The sequence below is a fragment of the Oryzias melastigma genome, linkage group LG5 (assembly GCF_002922805.2).
Source record: "Oryzias melastigma strain HK-1 linkage group LG5, ASM292280v2, whole genome shotgun sequence".
NCBI lineage: Eukaryota > Metazoa > Chordata > Actinopteri > Beloniformes > Adrianichthyidae > Oryzias > Oryzias melastigma.
In genome coordinates this window covers 10,375,209-10,398,665 of record NC_050516.1, presented here as the reverse complement: position 1 = coordinate 10,398,665, position 23,457 = coordinate 10,375,209, and the positions used below count along the sequence as shown (strand labels likewise).

Sequence of the window (23,457 nt, the reverse complement as noted above, 5' to 3'; positions counted from 1 at the left end):
TTGGTTAGACTTTTATTTTCACATTTTAACCAAAAAATAAACATTTGAAAGTTAACATTTACAACATCATGTTTACTGAGGAGAAATTTTCCAACCTTTTCACAAATTGTGTGGTTTTGGATTTGGGTTGTGCCCATTTGTTCTTCTGCTCATGATTCTTGACAGAGGTGCAGAGTCCTCACCATTCCCAATTATAAAGTTCCTGCTTCAAATCCAGGCTTTTCTGTGTTTGCATGTTGGTTAACTTCAGGAACCTCTGCAGTTTTCCAGTCCAAAAACATGCTTCATAGGTTCATTTGTGACTCAAAATTGCCCCTAGACTAGAGGTAACCTTGGGCAGAGGGTTGTCTGTCTATGCGAGACCCACTCTGACAAAAATTGGATTTTGGGTGTTTTTAACTTTTTCTTGTGGCCTTTTTCTCATGATGGAAGACATAATAAGAAAAGTAAGCTTAAAGTTGCATTTCTTTTTTGAAATCAAAAGAAAATCTGATAATAAACTACTGTTGCTCTGCAGAAACGATTTCCCAGAAAACAACAAAGATTTTAACTTTGGCTAATAACAGCATGATCTTAATTAAGAAGAGTACTGGGAACCTTTTAACAATAGATTAAAACATTATAGGAGTGGGGCTTTAATGTTGTGGGACATATTCAGGATATGCCCCGTCTTCTTCCTGGGATTGGCTCCAGCTACCCCTGTGCCCCAAAGCTTAAATGGGTCTAGATACTGGATGTGATTCTACGTGCACACGGCAAGTATGATTCACATTCTCTGTGTTCACACTGGACTATCACTACCTGATACTAGCACATGTAGTCACAGCTGGAAGAGGGTTGGTGTGAAATGTCCAGGCTTTTTCTTTCACAGCTCTATTCTAATATATGAAAGACTTGGTGTCATATAATTCCAGCCTAACAAAAAACGTAATTATTCATTTCTCTTCTACGATCAGTTTTCAAACAGTTGGTATTTCCATGAATAAAAAAGGATGTCACCCACACGTTACTACCAAATCTGAGTCCTCGATTGGTCAACTGGTTGAATTTCAATGGTCATGCGTTTTGTGCGTGAACAGACTGAAAAACGTACGTAGTGATGCATGATCGTGAGAATTTTGAACTCAGAAGCCCAAACCACATACATGGTTGTTTGCATAGACTTTTCTTTGGAAAGCAGACGCTTGAATGCACGTTGTGGTGGTGTGAGTGTTGCACATACACCGTAAAACTCTACGTAAAAATCTACCCTTTCGTCTACTGGATAGTCTGTTTACATTCACACTGTGATTGAACCAAGCCAAAGTTCACTTGCAAGTGAACCAAGTTGAGTCAAAATGAGCGTTCACACCTGCCTAAAAAAGAAAACGAACTGTTTCAGACCAAACAGCCCAGAAAGTCTCTTCTTGAAATATTACAAAAAATGTTTATTGTGGTTACCCCAAAATTCTTGCCCTGTGTGTATGAACACTTCAAAACACTTTAAAAATCCCCAAATCATTGAAAGTTGTTGCTTTCCGTGTATGTACACAGGATTTACCACAACACAAAAACAACTAATCCTTCTTTTTTCCACTGGTGCCGACATTTTCTTTGTCTCCACTGTAAGTTCAACAATCTCCCTACAGAATCAGGATGGGGGGTGGACGTTGTCTCCACCTCAGTTATCAACCACACCTCTTGTCAAAGTCTCCCCTTCATCCACCCACCCCCCCACTTATGCACCTTCACCCCTTGGCACACTCCACCCCCCCATCATTCCTACCGCTCCTCCCAAACCCCTCTAAGTGGATACCCCACAGGAAGGGTTTCTCTAGGAGGGGAAATGGGTCCCAGATGTCTGCCTTTGTGTCTCCGTAAACTCCTGGGGAGGGATGGAGTCCTTGAGGGACTGGAGGGTATAAGGAGGAGTGGTAAAGATGTGAGGGGGGGGGGCACGGATCGCTGTGTGCAAATGTCAATAGCAGCACCCCCAAGAAACTCCTGTGAAGAGCGTGAGGGGGAGAATTCAGTGACCGATCCCCTCGTGTTGGGCTGGTATGGATTTCCAAACACATCATTTGTGATTGGACACACTTCCAGCTGAGGACGTCACTCCGGAGCTTCAACCTTTGGCTTCATGACGAAAATTGAATAGACTGCGTTACGAATTCTGAGGAACAACATTTTTTTCCCCCCTGAGCTTCAAAGTTTTAACGTGGCCGCTATTCAGTGTTGTATTTCTGTCATGTCAAAACCACATGGTGAAAAGTCAGGGGGTAAAAAAAAGGAATACATCCCCTTTTTTGATATTCAAGCTCTCCAGCCAGTGTGTAAGCCTATATATTGTATATTCTTATGTGTGTATAATTTACATGTGGCTCCAGATAGACTTAATTATGACCCCTGTGGACACAGAACAAAGATAAGAGCAGGGCCTAAGTGTTTAGCGAAACATTATGTCAAAACTTTGACAAGGAAATGAAATGTGCAACATCAATCAGCCTATGAGGATGGAGATCAAACGAGCCTCCACACTCCCGCATCTGGTTCTGCTTGGACAGCTTCACTTTTTTCCTCTTCTTTTTCTAATTCTTTTTCTTTTCTTATTCCTCTCCCCTCCTATTCTTCTACGGGCCACAGCATTCCTGTAGGCCTACCCGCTCCGTTAGCTCATTGTTTCCATCATGATGGCACACCGCCACGCTTTTGCTGAAGGTAAGCTGCAGCTCCAGAGATTAGCATCAGCAGGGGCGACTTTTGTCTTTCCAGCATCTTCAGATCCAAAACCCGTCTAATCCAGGAGATGACTTGGTCCATTGTGCTTAGCCTTGCATAATTCTCTGTCCAGTCTTTCTTTGATGATTGTTTTGGTCTTTTTTTTTCTCTCTCTTGGGCTGATTGAACCCAACCAGGATCTAGTTCATTTCAGCTCAGCATTGCTCCATGAATGAAATGTAAACCAGCGCAATCATGGGGCTCATCAAAAGCCTCCTTTTGCTCACATCCCGCCCTTCAAATGAAGTCACGGCTGAAATTTTGACCATAAACTGACAACAGAATAAGCTTAAATCAAGATGTAACAACATATTTGTTTTTATGATCTTTTCACTTCAAAAAAAGCCCCTTAAATAAGTCAGATAATCTTACCCTATTGGGAAATGTTCATATTGGTTTTAAGAACAAAAATCAGGATATGTCTCTCAAGCTAAGATTATTTTACTTTTTCTTGATAAGTTTATTTTTCTTTTAAGATTCGGTTTTATACAGCAACTGATTTTTGGAGAAGGATACCAGTAAACAGGAAGGTCACTAAAATGTCTATTATTTCTGCAGCTTTAAAACACGGAAACCTTCCCTTGAGATTCTATGAAATCATCCACAGATGAGTCACGGTTGTGACGCACACAGGATTAAATTGATGTTTTTCCGGAGAGCGACTCAACGTTGGATTTACGCAAGATTTAGTAATTAGTCCGAATTGTAGAGTGCACAGATTGAACAAGCAAAGCCTCCTGTCATTTTCTCAGGGCCTACCTGCTGTTTCACGACTGCCGATGTGAGGAAAATGTGCCTGAGTGGATGCAGATCCAGATGTGAGGAGGTGGAACATGTGCTGGCTCTGCCCCGAGGCCACTGATGCCACAATTAGGTGCTCCCTCACCTCTGCAGAGTTGGGTCTGCGGGCCACTGAGGTCAGGGGTTATTCAGGGTCCTGCCTGCGCTCTCATCCTAACCCAGAAGAGTCAGACAGCTGATGTCAGGCGTGGTAACCGAGGAGTTAGCGCGTGAACTCAAAATGCAGGTTCATTTGGTGGGCGACATTCTTAGGATCTGTTTTATGGTTTGTCTGTTGAAATGTGTTGCAATGCCACTTCTGGGATTCTTGCAGGAAATTCTATTTATTCTTTAAATCCCGTCAATATTTAGCTCGAAAGTCACCAGGTCAAATTTAATGGCAACAATCCATTGCCAAAAGGAAAAAAAAGACAAAAAAATGTCATTGTGAGTCCTCATTTGACGATGATCAGAGGTAAAGATGCGACAAACAATGAATGCAGGTTTGTATTTCCACTAGGATGCAGCCACACTGACGTTTCAGGAAAATCTGGAACCCATAAAGCTTCAGACATCTCTGCAGCATTAGATACTGCACTTCTTATTGGCTGGGAGCGCCACTTACCCCCTTCCTCCATCGCCCGCCCAACTATTGCAAACTTCCTGCCTTCTTAGCAGTCCGAGGCTCAACCGCACCTTCTGGAAGTCCTCGGAGCCAATGAGAAGTGCCCGTAGGATCTGGGTTAGCGTTTGGCTATAAAAGATGTGGAGGTTGGCGTGCCTGTCAGATGGTTTGTTGTTGTTCTGTCTGGCAGGCTGAAGAGGGGAATGTGAAAAGGAGAAGTTTAACAAGGTAACTGGACGACCCGGCCGCTGATCCGATGGAGCTTCAGCAGCCGTAACTTTGTCGAAAGCAAAGACTTTTTTTATAGAAGTTGTCAGAGAACGTGAAGCCAGAAGCAGCCACGCAGACTCCTGCTGTCGTGGAGGAGGCTGGAAGGTGGTCATGAGAGAAGAGGTGTCCTGCACCAACTCCCCTGAAGGAGGGATGGGGGCCAGCGAAGAGGAGCTGGAGAGAGGATCCAAAAAGTCCCTCCAACAAGGAAACCGAAAGCGCTCTCCTTATCCCAAGAAGGAGAGCCTGAGTCAGGCAGAGGAGAGCTGCACGGGCAGCCCCAGCAGCCTGCTGCCGAGCGGGCCGAAGAGGCTCAAGAAAAGCCCGTCGGCGGTCGTGACGCTGGCCCCCACGTCTTTGGGTCCCAGGTCTGAGCCCCCTTTTGAGGAACTCCACTCTCAGCGGGTTATCGCCAACGTGAGGGAGCGCCAGCGTACCCAGTCGTTGAACGACGCCTTTGCCTCTCTCCGCAAAATCATCCCCACGCTGCCTTCAGACAAGCTGAGCAAGATCCAGATCCTCAAGCTGGCGTCTCGCTACATTGACTTCCTGTACCAGGTGCTGCAGAGCGACGAGATGGACGCCAAGCTGGCCAGCTGCAACTACCTGGCCCACGAGAGACTCAGCTACGCTTTCTCCGTCTGGAGGATGGAGGGTGCCTGGGCCATGTCCACCAGCCATTAGGACCCCCCCTGAGCATCTCAGACTCCCTCTTGTGTCCACATTTCAATCCTTCTCCCTCCCCAACCTTGTCTGTGTTTGCATCCATTTCCTGACCTCTGACCCTGTGACTTCTCGGCTCACGGTCTGATCTTAACCCTTTCATCTCAAACCTCTGCAGACATTTGTTCTGCGGTGCTTTGCTGCACGGCCTCCTTTAAATGCTTTCCTCATGCATGTATGCTGTTGCTGCCTGGCTCCCCTTTCCCTGCACTCTTTCCACTTTTCTGCCATGACAATCCCACTGATTTATCAAGAGCAGCAAGTCACCTCACCTCAGCCCCTCAGGTACCAACTAAAAACACCTCCACACACACGGAAAAAAGTAACGTTTATCCCTGATATATACAATACTTGAACTGAAAATATATGATTGTTTCAATCTTTTAATTTAGATGACAGCTATAGCAAACTGGACTCCTAAAACAAAACCAAACACGAGAAGAAATCCTGACCGTTAAGAAAAAAGAGAAAAACAACAACGAGAATCGGCTCTCAGTCTAGAATTTGTTTAAAAAACTAGAGAAGAAAAAAAACGGAACTGAAATAAACCAGTTTGAGACGAAAATAATTTTTTTTTTTTACTTTCGTAAGATTAGGGTGGGAATTAATGATACATTTCTTATTCCATTTTTAAGCACTTAATCCTTTTCTGTATATTCTGAACTTTTTTATTTTGTGTTTGAAATGAAAAGGAAATCCAATTTTTCAAGAAGTTATCAAGTCTCAGAAACATTTTTTTCTTAATCCCTTTAATAATATTTTTATTTTAATTTGTCTTAGATGTAAAAAAAAGCATCTCAGTTGCTGCTCTTGAGAATTTTCAGAACTGCTTAATATTAGAAGTCCAGAAATAAATATGTATTTCCCAAATTTACAGAAAATTTTTAAATTAACATCTATTATTATTTTTATTTACAAAAAGCAACATTTAAACATTGGCTTAAAATGTCTAAAATAATATTTATCATGTCAAATTATATATTGTTATGTAACTTCACAGCGAAACACTTAAAAGATTTAAAAATGCTAAATTGTTTTTCATTTTATCCAAAATCAGTCACTATAACTGTTAAATTACTGACTGCTCTCACTGTCAAATCAAGTGACAAACACTTGAGAAAAAATATTTTCAAATATGATTGAAGCAGGAAAACCTTCCTATCAAAGAATAATCAACTTTTTCCATAATTGTCATTTGACAAACTGAAAGGCAGTGATCTTCCCCCTGCTGCTCCGATGTTTGACAGATCTCTGATGAATTTCAGACAAATGTTTTCCTCCACAATCTCCAGGGTCTGTTTTGCTTTTTCAACCCTTTTAACAGACACCAGATTTCTGCGCAGGTACAGCATGAAAGGGGAGAAAAAAGAAAGAAAGGGAGTAAGGAAAAAAAAAAGAGCTCCCTCTCCCCTGCAGCCTTGCCCTCTTTCCTCAGGATCCTGTATCGTGCAATCAGGCCTCGCCGGGTCCAGACAAGCAGGAACCTTTAGATTGAAAACAGTTGTGAGGTATTAGTAAGGTGTGTAGCAGGGTTAGGGTCAGAAGCGGGGGCCCGAGTGTGTCCGTGCATGTTCGCGTGGGTATTTGTTTATGTGCATTGAGTTAGCATTAATTAGCCTTATCTGAAACAATGTGTGTGGCTGTGCAAACATGTGCACGAACAGGAATACACTTGATGATCTTTCTCATCTCCTCGTTTTGTCTCAGACTTTTTAAGAGGAGCCAAGAAAGCTTACAAACAAATGAATAATATTAAAGTTATTTTTTAAATGAGTTGAATTGGGCTGTGGATAAATGAATGCGGACTTCCTCATCTGCTCGTTGACAGGTTATCACATTTCATACAGACAGCAGAACTGCAGATTTGAAATTACTGTGCAGGAATCAAGCACTTTTCCATGCACTCCTAACACTGTCCAGACACACATAAACAGCTGCCTCCCATGTGCTCGCTGCAGGTGTTCCACTCTGAAGCCCTTTTAAACCCGCGGCGCTCTCCACAGCAGGCGTGGACGGGCTCCAGTCCGCGCCGTGGACAGGAGGCTGAGGCTCTTGCATGTGGAGCCAAGTGTCCTTGAATGCATTGTTGCTGTTATTATCCACACTCTGCCTGTTATCATCAGCTCTGCAGGGGACAGTGCTAGAAAGTAAAGGCTCAACCTGCAATTTTAGGTGGGAGACAAGGTCAGGAAACAGAATTTGCTTGATTTAAAACAGATCAAAAATAAATAAAAACTCTCAATTTTTAAATTCAATGTAGTAATGGAGACATTTAATGTTCATAAAAAGACACAAACTCACAAACATTTAGCTTCAAAATGACCTTTGTTTACCCCACTTTTGATTTATTTATATAAAAATAGCCTCAAACATTTCCATCAGGTGATCACACAGGCGTAAACACATAGCGTGTTCTACGAAAAAGGAAGTCTGAGCTCGTGAGAGATTACATGGATGAGAGAATGCTGTGTTGAGTCAAACACTCCTCTTTTTGTTTATCTTTTAGTCACAATAGTACTCTGTGTGCTGCTGCACCTGTGTATGTTCCACAGTTTGGATGTTGGATCATCTTCAGTGTTTATTAAATAGCTGACTAACTTTTGGCTGATTTGGGATCAAATTTGTCCTCATTTTCAATGTCCTGTGTGATCCAGATCTGTGGAGGTCCAAACAGGTGGGAGGATTGTGTGCTGTGAGGTGTTTGCAGCATCTGTCTGAACTTGTGTTTTGGCCAGATTGCCAAAAGTCTAATTTAAACTCCAAACAACGAAAGGTCACATTATTCAGCTGGAGGAAACAAGCGAATTTAAAAATAAAAAAATTAAAAGACTATGTTAGTTTTAAGAAAGGAAGATTTCTTTTTCATAAAACGGCTGTAATTAGAGCAGCTTGTTAAAACAAGCTAAATTTAAAGAGCTGCAGGGATTTTTCCACCAAACAAAAAGTGTTAGTTTACGCCAGTTTTTATGAAAGTTTCACCTTTGTCCCGTTTGTCTTTTATTCCTTCACAGACAAACGGATAAAAAGGGAAATTCTCCAAACTTGAAGAACCTCACTCCCGTCTCGCTACACCGTCTCCCCATTTCTTTCCTCTGTTGGACGTGTGCTTGACTCATGACGATGATGCAGCCACACGGCCTCCGCCTCCTGAGACTCAGTGGAGATTGTGAAAGCAGAGAACTTCTGAACAAGGAACAAAAAATAGAAAAAAAAATGAAAAAACAAACAGCTGGCCTGCGGTGACAATGGAACAAAGTGGCTGCTGGTTCGAGTGCCCTCAGTGACATCAGGACAACCGTCACCACCCGTCTCCCCTCCAGAGATGACTCCCTGCCTGACAGACATTAAGATGATTAATGAGAACGGCACCGTGATGGTTGGAGGGCGGTCACAGCCAATGAATGTTTACAGCTAAAATGCTAATAAGCTAATCACTCTGGCTCTAAAGTAAAGACGAAGAGCTCGAGGAATCTGAGCTTCAACTTTGTTGTGCTGCAGCAACTGGATGACGTTTTGTGTATTTTTGAAGTATATATTTCTGTTTGGAATATCGTTAACACCCCATGTTACTCTGCTTTCAAGACAAAAATCGATCAAAGGTCTGTGCTTTATCAATTAGCAGCTTAAAACCTATGAAGCAAAAAGAGTAAACAGACTGATAACATGCAAAGTTGATCTGATTTTTTTTTTTTTGTAACTGGTTGATTCCTTTTGTACTATTTTCCATTCGCTTGTCTCGTGTCATCTCCTTTGGACAATAAAAATGTACTCACTGGTGTATTCAGACCCCTTTTATTATCCGTGTGTTGCCCCCTCAAAGATTAGAAAATGCTACGAGCTTAAACACACAATATTTAATTCAATGTCATTCATGTGGTTCAAGGGTCAGCAACCTGTGGCTCCAGAGCCACATGTGACTCTTTTTTCTCTCCATGGTGACTCTGGCTGAAAGAAAATAATAGTAATTTTTTAAAGTAAGGATTACTTCATTAGCGTTTATTGAATTTATATTAGTTAAATTTATAAATTGATGTCTGAAGTGCACATTGATGATAGACTATGTAGGTTTTCACATCCCTGTTGACCTGAAGACGTCTTGTTTTCTCAACTCTACCTCCAGAATGAACAGAGTTTATATAAAGCAAAACTTTGGTAAAAAGTTTGATCTTTTATGAGCTAAACGCACATTTTATCTTATGGTCAATGGCCATCCAAAGCTGCACTGAGATGATCCTGTTTGGCACTGAGCATCTTTTATTTTGAAAATAAGTAATTTGAGCTCCTGTCAAACGGGTGCCAATAAATAGACATAATTCATATTTATTATTAAAAAAAAGAAAGTTATGAATGCAAATCCATATTTCTTAAAGGCTAAAGTAAGACTATGCGGTTCCTTCTAGGTTTTGATCAGTACTAAAAAAGCCCAAATGGCTCTTTTACAGTTAAAAGTTGCCGATCCTGTAGCCAAATATCACATAGCAATTGTCTCATTGGGCTTCATACCGGTAACTGTACAAAAGCAGAGAGTCAGTAAAACAGAGAGGATCTCACTCAAATATATAATTTACTTTTATTTGAGAATTCTGTATAGAAACAATCAAGAAAAAGCAGACGATCTGTCAGCATCTGTACAGAATAAACGTCAGTAACAACAGTGTTAAGCCTCTCACAGGTTAAAAAAAGGATCATTCTTCTGTTAATTTGGTCTTTAGATAAATACAGTTTTTTATGGCTCAATTACAAAAATAGTTTATTTTCCATCAATTAAGACAAAAAGTTAAGACATTACGGTTTGTCAGGTTGTTGTCGTGGCAAACTATTTAAAGCTACAATCGGCTTGTCGGGCCATCAAAGCTGATGCACAGCTGCTGCCTCGATGTTTTCACATTCTCATAACATGAACAAACTCCGGACAGACTTTGGTTGCATGCAGGACGCAGCATCAGGACAGAGCTAAACAGAAAGGAAAGCAAACATACTGTATTAGCACCATCATAGCTGTGTTAGACACGCAGAGAGCACTTCAAAGAAAGTATAAATACACGTCACGTCATATGAATCTGTTTATACGTCTCTGCATTTGGTGCTTTTTGACTGTTTGGATATAAAAAATTCACAAAGTCTTTGAAGTCTTTGCTTGTCCAGAAACAGCACGCTGTAAACTTTGGTTGCGCTTAACCTGTGTCTAAATGCACCATGCAGACATCCCTGACTGAACATCCAGCTACCGGTACTTCACTACTGAGCTGACAAATCAAGGATTTGAGACGTAAAAAAGACAAAGATCCAATACAGCAGGAATGCTCATCCACAGGAGGAAACACTGGTCCGCTTTACACGAGTTTGAGATTCCGGACCCTCGTGTCGGAGGGCTGTTTAAGTGCACTTTTTAAGATTTTAAAGTCACCCCAAAATGTGATCTGTAGCATCACGAGGGGTCACATCACATTGGGTGCAAAAATGTCTGCATCCCTGGATACCATGACCCCCCTCCAGAGGTATCAGCTCTTCATGGCTACAACTACAGTATATTTAAATACAGAAGAAACATGGCGTCTTCTTCCGTCTGTCAATAAGTGCAGCTTTCTAAAGCCGTGCTGCATATGCTTGCCTGACATGCCAACAAAAAAAAAGAAGAAAATATGTGGACACAGAAAACAATATGAAACACATGTATCACAGACTCCATTGTAGCTTCACTTTGAATTTCTGGTTTCTTTAAAATATCTCACGCTGACATTCCCAGAAATGAGCGCCACAGGTCAAACTGATGTTCAAACGAAGCAAAACCATGAACAAACAAGACGTTTGGTTGTCAACGTGCTTTTCTAGTATCCAAAATAATACAGTGCAAGAGGATCAGAAGACATTTTTCCTTCATTGAATTTTCCTCATCTGACTTATCTTAAGCGTACGGAGCATGCCAGCTCTCCTTCACCCGTCTACGTCTAAACCTTCAAAGTTAAAAGGCCCTAAGAAGGTCCTGCAGGAGTCAGGAATATTGCCCAGTTCTCTCATCTTTGTTACGCCAGGTGCTTCCAAACACTGAAAGGCTCTTCCGTTGTTGTTTTTAGGGCATTTTTGACTAAATGAACGCTGGTCTGCAGTGTGTGCAAGAATCAAAAGGTCGGACTGCCGTCAGCAGCGATACAAGTTCTGTCCAAGGTGAGATCTGCTTCCAGTGATGATCCAAATGCATAACTGTGTGTGTGTTTCCAGAGAGAATCACTTTTCTCCCCCTTTTTTTCCTGCCGTTTCCTTAAAAAAAAGAAAAAAAACAAGAAACATTTTGTTAGAAAACATGAATGCTTAAGTGGTGGATGTTAAGGAGAATGTTCCCTTACCTTCTCAGATGTGAGCGATCCCATGGACAGGGAGGCGATGGCGCTGACAGCCTCACTGTCCGAGTCCCGCCGGAGTCTTTGTCTCTGCGCCTGCAGGTAGGACAGATCCACGGTGGCAGCCGAATCCCTCACACTCTGCCAGAACTCACCTGAGGCAAGCAGACGGAAGAAAACAAGAGAAAGAGTTCAGCTCTCAGCCTTCTTCACTGCAAACTATCTTAAAACTCGCAGATTTAAAACCTTGTTTTTAGACATTCCTTGATATATTTTAGTAAATGAATGAGGATTTAACTAGGGCTGGGTATCACAAGTAATTTCCTGAATCGATTCGATTCTACAGAACCTGGATCAATTCCATTTTTATTTGATTCTTTTGATCCTCTCAATCAAATTTTGAGTTTACACGGTTTGCACATTTAGACACATCTGTTTAGAAATACATTAATAATCTGTATATATGTTTTGAAGATATTCATATTAATCTGATACAGTCCACATACTGTAAATGTATCAGTGAAATAATAATGACATTGTTAACATCATAGTGTTACATGGATTCTCAAACAGAGAATCTCCAACAATTGTTCTGCCTCTCCTGGAGGGCGTCTCAGTTTGGCCACTAGGTGGCGATCGTGCTATAGCATTACACTTTATTCCAGAGGAAGAAGAAAGTCTGAGCAAAAAACTGCATTTTAGACCACAAATGGTTACTTTAAAAAGTATTTCCTTAAAATTGTTTGGAAAATTCATATCTGTGAGTTTATAAAGATGTTCATTTAGTCAGCAATGTATGTTTAGGTTGACTGAGCGTAGCATTAGCCGTCCAATGGGAAGTTCCATTATACGTTAGCAACAAGCTAGCAGACTTTAGCACTGTGTTAGATCGATCTCTACTTTTATGGATAGATTATTGATCTATTAAGCTTAGATCGATTAATCAATTTTATTGTCAACGCAGCCCAATTTTAACTTCTCGTTAAACATTTGCAAACTTTTCTAAGCTTCTCTCTAAATCAGTACAGGTAAAAAAATTGGCCTCATTAAGAAGTAGGATCCAGAAATAAGAAAATATTCTTAAATGAGTTCTTAAATCATTTTCATGATTTTAGGACAAAAAAACTCAAATTGCACTGTGATTTTTGGTCAAGGATATTATTTTAGAGTTCAACAAATGTTAACAAGTTATATTAGCCTTCATTGTTATTGTGTGAACAACAAAAAAAAAATAGATTGATGTTCGAAGAAGAAGTGTTTTTGTAAAGTTTATGTGGATTTATTAAGATAGGTCGATAAGTACAAAGATGGTATTCTCATTTTGTTCACATTTTGATCTAAAATGAGTCATTTCAACTAATTAAACTAAAGTTTTTTTTGTCACTGTAATCAAAATGAACTATAATTAGGTTCATTAAACCCAAAAAATACAAACAATTTACTTAGAACTAGCAAAAAATATTTATTATTGGGCTGTATAACATTTAATTTGAAGAAATTCTATGTAACAGCTTTGTTAGTCTATGTTTCCTTTTTAAATGCTTGTGTGTAACACGATTTTGATATCTTATTATAACCTTTCTTAGGTTAAAAACTACCATCTGGATGGACAGATCATTTTACAACTTTCTAGTGATTTTCTTATTGAGATTAGTTTTTTTTCTTTAACTGTTCTTAGGCCAGTGTAATACATGAGAAAGAGCCTTTAAAGTTTGATCGTCTTGTTGCTGTTTGGTCAGAATATGAGCAGTGTTTGTGTTTGTGCGTAAACTAAGATTCAGTCTGGAGGAACCAAACAGTAATAAAGAAAGAAAGAAAGGAGTCAGTGATTGTAGTTGTGCATAAGAATGTGCTCTGGCTGTGCATGCAACTTTCATACACTTCACCCCGAGCCTGAATTATGGGTTTAACATTCCTGTGGCTATTCAAATATTTTTAATTAATCTAATTTGGTTGGGATAACATTTGTGTGCAATCAGGAGGGGATGTTGTGAAGGTCGTGTGCCAGAAAAGTGTTTGAAGATAATTAGAGCCAGGGTGGCTATGTGTGTGTGTGTGTGTGTATGTGTGTGTAGGGGTGTGTGTGTTGTGTGTGTCTTTCTGTCTGTGGGTGGGAGAGCTGGAGGGAGGGATGGGAGACAGGGATGTAAAGGAGGAAAGGTGGTCAGAAAGCAGCAGTAATGAGGAGGAAGAGTGCTAATAGAGCAAAAACTTTTAACTGTCACCATCCTTAAACACTTAAACTGTTCCAAGCTACATTTTTTTAAACATAAGCTCAAGATTATACTGGCAAATGGTGGATCCAGTACTAAACAATAAATAAAGAGTCCAAACTTGTTCAATTTTTAAAATTATTTTATGCATAAGTTAAGAAAACACCTAAACTTCAGAAAAAACTATTTTTGCTAGTGACCAATCAATTCATATAACCTCATGTTCACAAGAGATGATGACTAAATTTTACATTTTGATGGGAAATCCTTATCTTAGGAGATATAAGCAATCAGAAAATCTGAAAAAAGTATGTGAAACTCAGTGCATTGAGTTACAACCTTGACATTTATGTAAAGTAATGACCAGACATCAAACAATTTAAAGCAAAATACAGAAAATAAGTTATTGTTAACATATTAAATATAAGAAAAGGGACCAAGAAACAAGTAAAGGAATAACTTTGATATTCAGGTTATATAAGTAGTCTAAATATTTGAACAGATAACAAATGATGCAATAAATATGTATTTGTATTATAGTTTTTCCTAGTATGTATTGCATTGTAACAAAGCTGTTATACTGTGCTCCAAACACAATTTAAGAAAGGTAACAGAGGTGGGAAAAACATGTTTTTCTTCCTCCCATTCTGTTTCTAGCCATGTAAATCACATTATTGTTTATGCCTGATATCTGTTGAATAATTGTAAACAAGCTTGGAATAAATTACACTGATTGCAATCAAAGATTCCTGCACATTTTCATGTTATATATTATAAAAAATAATAGATAAATCATTCAGAGTTTGTAAAATGCTGAAAATGAAGTAGGTTGTGTGGACATTACACTAGAAAAATCTATAGAAAATGACAAAAAAGGCCTTTAAAAAGTGGTTTCTCTATTAATGTGTTAATCTCAAAAGTGTTAAATCGTGTTTTAATCTTAATTTTATGATCTATTTTTTGTTTTTATAAAAAAATAAAATCTAAGTAACATCCATCAGCATGTCAGGTTGCTTTAATTTTTGTCAGTTTTGTTTCTGAACCAATTTTTACAATCATTATTTTAATACTGCTTTTATTCTCACAGTCAGAATCCCTTCAACTCTTTTTTCCAGTTATTAAATAAAACTTCTTGGCTTTGCATATTGAAATTAGTCAAACTATCTCATAAAAATGCATGAAACTTCTCAATTTTGTCCTCTGTTGGACATCTCTGCCCTTGACTGTCACAGACACTAATGGGTTAAGATGATCCTCAAACTGCCTAAAGGTTTATGCATAGAAAGAGCAAATTAATGGTTTCACATTCAGACTGTTGATCTCAGACATGAGGATTTATGCAGCTTTGAGACATCTTCCTGAAAATGCGTCTTGCCTCCATTTCCCAGAAAAACTGAAGTGGTTTCTCTACAAGTAAAGCCACCAAACAGCTTTAATTTGTGCTAGTTTTATAAAGGAAGCTTTTTTGAGCATAAATATAAATAATTCCTAAAAATGAATAATTCATATATATATATATATATATATATATATATATATATATATATATAATTGACATTTTTTATACACACAAAGCTCCATCATTCCAAGTTGGCAGCTAAAAGAATGTTTTTCCATTGAAAACAGAGTCAGCCTTGGTTTGAGCATTCAGAATGTAAGGCAGAATTTGATCATCTAAACATTTTTCAAATTGAATCCATAAAATTGAATTTCTTTAGGACTTTACACACTAAATGATGTCACGTTTGCCTCATAGCAGGACTAGAGAAGCGAGTTGAAGATCAGAGCACGTGTCACACTGAGGGCTGCAGATGCTGCAGACGCCGTTTCCTCACCCTGAACCTGGATGACCCTCTGCAGGGAGCGGACTGCATTGTCACAGGGCTTCTGGTCCAGCACAGACTGGGACAGGGGCTCCACCTTAGACACATCACAGAGTCAGATACCTCCACAGAAGAGACAGACATCCCGTGTGTCAATCCAGCGCCTCACCTCCATGCCCAACAGGGCGCTGACACAGGCTTCAGAGGCGTCACAGATGGCTTTGAGGTCGTGCCCCCCCTCCAGAGCCAGGACCACTCTGCCCCCGGCTAGTGACATCAGCTGACGAGTCAGGAAGCCAAAACCTGGAGGGGGGGAGAGGAGGAGGTAAGTTTGCCCCAGGAAGATGTCAGGAAAATGCTCGACTCCTCGCTTACATTTGGCGGTAACCTTGTAGCCTCCCAGCGCGGCGGAATGCCCCTCCACGGCGTCGAAGCCAGCGGACACCAGCACAACTTCAGGGGAGAACTCGTGTGCGATGGGCATCACCACAGCTCTGAGAGGAAGGAGAGAGCATGAAAACCAAACGCTCCTGAGAATGCATTGAAGAAGTCCTGTTTTGAACAGGTGTGTGCCATTTGCCAGAAGAGAAGAAATATAAACACAAAGGAAGTCAGCGCGTTGGAAGTGAAATCAGAGCGAGAAGAAAAGGATAAATTGCAGAATCGATCCTCATTTTATGCTGTACAGGGAAAACAAAACATGATGAAGATGATTGGTTTGATTCATGCGAGGAAGGACTTTTTAACTATAAAAGTTGAGCTGATTATAGGCCACCTTCTGATTAAATAAAAAAAAGCATGAAAAGAGAAATGAATGGAGGCAAAGTTCCAAATGTTTGATCTCAGTTCCTGATCCAGTGCTGGTTGGAAGCCAAAACACCAAGAGGTGGTGCTTCAAGGTGTGAATGTGTGCAGCTGTGTGGATGTGAAGCAGAACGCGGCTGATTAAAGAAAGTCTTTATGTACATTTTGGGTTTTTGTAAAGTTTTTCAAAAATACATGGCTAAAAACTACCCCTGTGAAAGTAATAAATGTTACCACATCAAGAGATTTTCCTTAAATAAGAAAAACAAATCTGCCAATGGGAAAAGAAAAATTGTGTTTTTTGCTTAAAGTAAAATAATTCTAGTCACTAAAACATGTTTTCTCAAACTAAGAATATTAAGTAATTTAAAATCTTTTTTGATCAGATTATTTTTCTTGAAATGAAACCTGAAAATGTTTCTTAAACTTCAGTTTTCGCTGTGTAAATTAAGCAAAAGTGCACTGCAAAAAATGGATTGTTAAAGTAAAAAGACCCTTCAAGAAAAAAATAATCTTACCAAGAAAGTTTTTCAATAATTTTAGTTTCAGAAGACGAGTCTTACAGACTACAAATTATTCTTACAAGAAGAATTCTAGCAAAGACCATTTTTATCACCATATTTTTTTCTCATTACAGGAAATCTTTTCAAATTGTAAAGCCTCATTCTATGCCGTTTTTAGCAAAAAACTTGTTTTTCAATCATTTTAGTTTCAGAAGACAGTCCTAAAAACTAAAGGTTTTTTAAAATGATTAATTCTAGTCGAGAACATTTTTATTGCCACATTTCTGTCTTATTTCAGGAAAACTTCAAATATTAAAGTCCCACTCTATGCCATTTTTAGCAAAAAACGCATTTTTTTAAACTATTTTTGTTTCAGAGGACGAGTCTTAGTGACTAAATGTTTTTCTTAAAAGAGGAATTCTAGTTGAGACCATTTTTATCACCATATTTTTTGTTTATTCTAGGAAAATGTTTCGAATTGTAAAGTCCCCATTTTTAAGAAGAAACTTGTATTGTTATGGAGGACATAGTTTGTGTTGCAGTTCATCAGAAATTCCAGTGAAGGTTGTGGGTGGGACAATTGGTGAGGAGTAAGCCTGCCCTTATTTCCCATCATTCCTTAGTTTGCACTCTCTCCTACCAGCTTACAGTCCTCACAAACTCAAACTGACGTTAGCGGTGCAACAAAAATCTTGAGTAATGTAGAAACTATCTAGACTAGAGGTCTGCAACCTGCGGCTCCGAAGCCACATGCGGGTCTTTTACCCCTCCACAGTGGCCCTCTGGTTAAAGAAACATAAAAAAATACTAATTTTAAAAATTAAGGGTTGCTAACTTAACATTGATTTATTTTATTTTGGTTAAGTTTATACATTTATGGCTGAGGAAAACCTAGAAGATAAACTGTAATGTTTTTTTTTAATCCCTGATGACATCTTTAGCTTTCTCCAGAATACATAGATTACAAATACTTGGCAAAACTTTGGTAAAAAGTCTGATCTTTTCTGATTGCTGAGTTTATTTTATGACTTTAAAGTACATTTTATCTTATGCTGCACAACAATAGTTAATAGCTATTCAGAGGGGAGTGGCAAAAATATATAGATTTGTGTATTCTTCATATACTTTTTCGACTGGATCATTGACCAATCATGTTTATGCTCCAGTCAACAGCAGTAAGTAGGAAAAAAGGATGACGGCTCACCAAAGTAAACCTAATTATAACGAGAGAAAATGTCATTTTCGTCTTGTATTGTTTAGGAATACATTTGCTTCACTTGAATGTCCTTGTTTGGAACAGGAAGTCTTTTATTTTGAAAGAAAGTCAAAAGCAAAAATGACTTTGAAAAAATTCCAACTTATCTTAATATTTATGTATTTATTCACACCCCCAAAAATATATATAATTCATATTTATTATTAAAAAAATAACAATGTAATGATGCAAAGTAGTGTTACATTTTCCTAAAAGGGTAAAAAAAAAAAAGGCTTTGCGGTTGCTATTAGGTTTTGATCAGTACCAAACAGGCCCAAATGGCTCTTTTACTGGCAAAGGTAGCAGACCCCGATCTAGACGTAGTTTTGATCCAGATTCCTGTTTTTTGTCGACACATAGATGCATCAGAATTGAGTGAAACAGGGAGCTTGTGGCCCTCCTTATCTCCCAACTTTTTTTAACAGCATTTTTAAATCTGATTCACAACAATTTGAATAAAGAAATCCTCAGAAAGAACAAGAGCATGTAAAAAAACACCAAAAACCCACATCTTGAAGAATTTTTGATTTATTTCTGGATGTCCTGTTTTTGCATGTGCACATTTTTGATTAACAAAGTTGTGATATGTTCATTAAAAAAAGAACTGATAGTTTGAGCATGTCATAACCCCGACCCGCTGTATTCTCTACTCAGTATGGTTCTAGTACGCTCTCCGTCTGCCTTTGTCTTTCTCTACCACTTATTTAGAAAAAGCGCACGGACCATGCCGCGTTTGATTCTTTCTCACTCGCTCTTTTTTCTCTCAGCGGCAGTTCAAAGGCATTTGTGTGTGTCTGGTTTCTATTAGGAGCTCGTCCCTCTTCTCACGTCACTGACAGCCAGCCATCTGGGATCCATTGGACCTAATTACACCGCCTTTGGATTCCCTAACAATGCACCCCCACTCCTTCTCTTCTGCTTTATTCTCCTCTCCTCCATAGTTTATCGCTCTTCAGTAGCCATTTGGAAACGCACTAGAAAATATGAGCGTTTGCGGACCAAAGCGTGTGCCGTGCTACCTGTGATTAGGAAGACCTTCCATTCCGACCACCTGAGTGATCTTCCACATGCACACGCAGCGCTGACAATACTTCATCTCCATGCAGCATGCTCATGGTTATAGTCCCACCAATGCTTCTCACCGCAGTATTTCTCCTGTCACTGATGCTCACCCTGACACAACAGCCATGTTCTGTTCCAGCCCAGAAAACGCTCAGAGGGGAAACCGAGTCATGGTTTCAACCTGAATTACAAAACCGGCACAGATGCCCTAACTAAACATCAAATCAAGATCCGTTAAAATGTTTTTCTCCTGGGATGAAGAGCATTTAGCCCCATCATTTATTTGCAGAATTGTGAAAGAGCTCCATAAAAAAACATTTATGGAACTTTAAAGTCCCACGCCAGCTTTATCTTTTTCTATTGTAAAATCGTTCCCAGTGGTCGTTTAATTATGATTATGCCGTTTTCAGCAAAAATTAAAGACATATTTTCTGCAGAGCAGCAGCAGCTCAGTGGAAATTCGCCTCTGGGTTGTGGATGGAAGTAGCCTAGTTTGATATCCCAGCATGCCTTTGTTTACATGCTCAACAGCTTCTCATAACCCCAACCAAACATTGAGCAGGTTTAGCCAACATTTTTAACGGCCTTTGTCGTTTCTTTAAGACATATTTTCTGCAGAGCAGCAGCAGCTCATTAGAAATTTAGTTCTGGTTTGTGGACGGGACAGTAATTTCCCAGCATTCCTTTGTTTACTCTGTCCCGCTAGTTTGTATCACCTCACAAGCCCAAGCTAACATTAGCATAGCAGAGACAGGAGACTTTGGCTGTTGCTGCGTCACAATCCAGAGCTTTTTCAAACCGCTTGTTTCTGTTTGCTGCTGATCCATCACGATTTTAATAAAGAAATACTCAGAAAGGAGAATTTAATCTAAATTATTTAACATATTTCCTTCATCATGAGAAAAATGCTGCAAATACATGTTAAAAACACAATTTTTATTGAAAGGTGTCTCTAAACTAAAGAAAAACAAAAAACACATGTCATTTACACTCATAACTTTACAGCCAAGATGACGTTTTGACTGTTTTGGTGAGACTTTAAAGGAGAAGCTGCTTTTACCTTTTATACAGGTGGGGTGGGAGCTGTGCAGCACAAACCAGCCGCCATGCCTAATATCCAAAGTAGCTTTAACCAATTTCACCTCTTACTGAGGAATGCTGCTTCTCCCCAAAATGTCATGCGACAAAGGCTCTTGTCTGGATAAGCAACCCGGACATTGCAGCTGTGCGGTTTGTGCCACAAACCACTGGACCACCAGGACGCTCCTCCTCTACAGAGCTTCGTTTGAATTTAAGGGTAACACACAGTGGAGTTTGGTACTAAACTGTGGTTAACTGAGGAAGTTTTAAACTTGAAAAAACTTGCAATTTTCTAAACAGGATGAAAAAGAAAAAAAAAGCCCAGATGCTTTGCTCAGGAAAGGACCAGTTGTCTCTTAATTAACTTCCAAGGCTTTGGTAAACACTGGACGCCGTGTTTTCAGGCCTGCCTATTGGGTGGATGGATTCCCCCAGAACGGGGTTAGCTCATTAGCATCTGTGCTCTGACGAGAGGCCCACCCAGCGCGTCTGCAGCTCGCAGCACCCTGTAGCATACATTTTGTTTTATTCATCTGGTGGAGAGCTGGTGTTGCTGACAGACACAGTCAGAGCTCATTACAGTAGAGTGCAAACGAAGCGGTTTTTAATCAGGACAAATCTCGAATAAAATGAAAAGTATTTTAGAGTTAATGCAAGTTTTTCAGAAGTGCATCAAAGCAGCAGATGCTGACTCATATTTAATGCATGTTAGGCATTTTCTGCAGAATATAGGGATGCTAAATGAACTTAGATTGTATTCAGTTTTTGGGTTGAAAGTCCATAACATACAGGAAGAAGCATTTTTAACATTTTTGTCTATTATTATAATTTATTTTATTTTTAAAAATATGGATTATTTAATCATGCATGAATGAAAACTAAAGGAAAAGTAAATATTTTAGGGAGAGCATCAAAGTGCTTCCTGGGTTTAGTCCAGAAAAACTGCCATAACGCAGATATAATCTATGAAAAACAGGCGGTTGGGGTAAATTATGAATTTGACTGACATGTTTGGCTGCCTGTTTCATTTAATGTGCTGATAATTTGCCCTGACTCGTAGCGCGGAGTGATTGACTCATTTGAATGGTGGTTGAAAATAAAGTTGTGGTTTGGTGTCCAGTGTTGGCGGACGCGTAGAGCAGCGGGTATCGCGAGACGTTTCTGAGGGATTTGAAGGCTTAAGGCTCAACTTGTGGACAGAAACTCCCCATTAACTTGTTAAGGCAGACATTTTCAAACATGCTGCACGTGTGCACTTTGCATTACTGTTAGACTTTTTGTCAGAGTTTGAAGGAGAACTTCATTTTCCTCTTCCTGATTCAGAAATAATATTAACGACAAAGATAATTTCTTACTGATTGAACACATTAAAAATATGACAAACTGATTAATTCTAAGGTCTTGAACCAAATATTTGTATTTCTTTTTTGGGAGAAAGTTGGAAAATTACAAAAAAGATGATGAACGGTTTGCAGAGCTTTGGAGAATCTGATGTTTGGATTCAGACAGAATAAAAGTTTTGTGTTTGGTGTCATGATTTAGGAACTCTGAAACGACAGACCAATTATTTAATAAGTAAAGTCTTAAAATAATATTTTTTACCTAAACGCAGCCAGGTATTCTGCGTCGCCCATCGGAGGGTTCAACCCTCCCATCCATCCGACGTTCACGTTGAAGCCTTTTCCTTCACCTGAACCCACCTGGAAAACGAAAAGCAAAAAAACATTAACGGGTTTCAGAAAAAGCACCAGGACGGGTTACATAAAAAAACTGCAAAAATCAATATAATCAGAAAAAGTTCTTGCACAACTCTGCATTGCAGCAACAGCATGGCTTGGAGGCAGCATCAGGGAATGATTAGGATTTCTAAATGTGAGACGGGTGGTTGTTAATTCAACACCCTCTTAGCCTCCATTTTGATTTTGATACAATTTGTCAAATAATCGTATGAATCACTTTAGACCACAGAAGTGTTTCAAGTTATCTGGGAAGGCCTGTTGCTCTTAAAAAAATAACATGAGATGAAAAGATTTAAAAGATATTTGACGTTTCCAAGCTTTTCTCAAAATCAGAACAGTTGAAAATTTCTGTCTCATTAAGACCAATGATCTAAAAATAGGGAAATTATTATTAAAATGGGTCCAAATTCTTTTGTTTGACATTTTTGACGGTAGAAAAACAGTATTTTGAGAAAGTTGTTTCAAGAAAAAATGTCCCTTTCTTGCAAAAGAAAAATAATCTCATTAGGAAAGTTTTTAAAAAAGCAAAATAATCTTAGATTGAGATAATATGTCTGAGAGACTAAATTTTTTTCTTAAAATCAGAAGTTTTGGATCAGAATTTTAGGTCGAATTTTTTGCATATCTAAAAAAGAAATCTGAGAACTTCTGACTTATTTCTAAAGGGCCTGTTTTTGCAGTGTAGATTTATGTAAGTGGGATAATGCCAGACAAAGTGTGTATTATCAGAAATTAACACACTTTTTGGAAGTGTGGAAGCTGTTGACAATGTACACTTTGTTGGGCATTATCCCGCTTATACCATGGTGACTTACAAAAGAAGCAACGTTTAATCGATTTTCAGAACTTTTTTTTTGGTTTAGATCACTTTTTCACAAAAAGCAGACTATTCGATATTTGGTGCCTGGTGTGGCATGTTGTCACGGTAACATTACAGCACCCAAGCAGACATCGACCACGTCTGCAGCACGATATAAATGCTGATTGTCACAATAGTTTAAATGAAGCACCAGTTCAGAGAGAACGTTCCCCTCTTACCGCATGTTTATGTCCAGATGAGGAAGAAAAAGTTTGTTTTAAAGAAGCCCTGCTCAGTGATATAAAACATTTAGGTAATGTGATTGGAACTTCTTTTCTAGTTGTGCATTATCACTTTTTAATCCACACTAAGCACCTGATCAGGTTTTAGATTTTGTGAGGATTTATTAAGATGGGCCAACTTGTACCAATATTATTTCCTATTTTGCTCACGTTTTCTTCTAAAATGAGTCATTTCCACTCATTTTTTTCAGTGCATTCTAAATGAACAACAATTAAGAGCATAAAAATGTTATGTTATGAACTAACAAAAAAATATGTATCATTAGTCTGTATAGCATTCAATTTGAAGTCATTTTATCAAACAGTTAGCTGTTTGTTTATAGATTTTTTTATCTTTTTATAAGATTTATTAAGTAAAACATACTTACTGCAAGTAAATATCAT

The 23,457-nt window shown here is 39.0% G+C and overlaps 2 protein-coding genes across 3 annotated transcripts in view; one reads left to right on the top strand and one right to left on the bottom strand.

The window, feature by feature from the left end:
* Positions 1 to 3,352: 3,352 nt before the first annotated feature.
* LOC112145807 (twist-related protein 2) lies at positions 3,353 to 8,935 on the top strand. The gene is made up of 2 exons (XM_024271279.2): positions 3,353 to 5,440; positions 8,167 to 8,935. Exon 1 carries the CDS (start codon positions 4,544 to 4,546, stop codon positions 5,114 to 5,116), a length of 573 nt encoding a protein of 190 aa, XP_024127047.1. The 5' UTR covers positions 3,353 to 4,543; the 3' UTR covers positions 5,117 to 5,440; positions 8,167 to 8,935.
* Positions 8,936 to 9,702: 767 nt separating this feature from the next.
* LOC112144738 (histone deacetylase 7) overlaps positions 9,703 to 23,457 on the bottom strand; it is a 57,846-nt gene continuing 44,091 nt past the window's right edge. For both annotated transcript variants that reach the window (XM_024269459.2, XM_024269460.2), the window contains exons 20-25: positions 21,836 to 21,933; positions 15,905 to 16,023; positions 15,699 to 15,832; positions 15,542 to 15,626; positions 11,500 to 11,648; positions 9,703 to 11,413 (exon numbers count right to left, since the gene is read on the bottom strand). In XM_024269459.2, the coding sequence (XP_024125227.1) occupies positions 11,381 to 11,413; positions 11,500 to 11,648; positions 15,542 to 15,626; positions 15,699 to 15,832; positions 15,905 to 16,023; positions 21,836 to 21,933 (618 nt within the window). In that variant the 3' untranslated portion in view covers positions 9,703 to 11,380. The remainder of the gene's footprint in view (positions 11,414 to 11,499; positions 11,649 to 15,541; positions 15,627 to 15,698; positions 15,833 to 15,904; positions 16,024 to 21,835; positions 21,934 to 23,457) is intronic.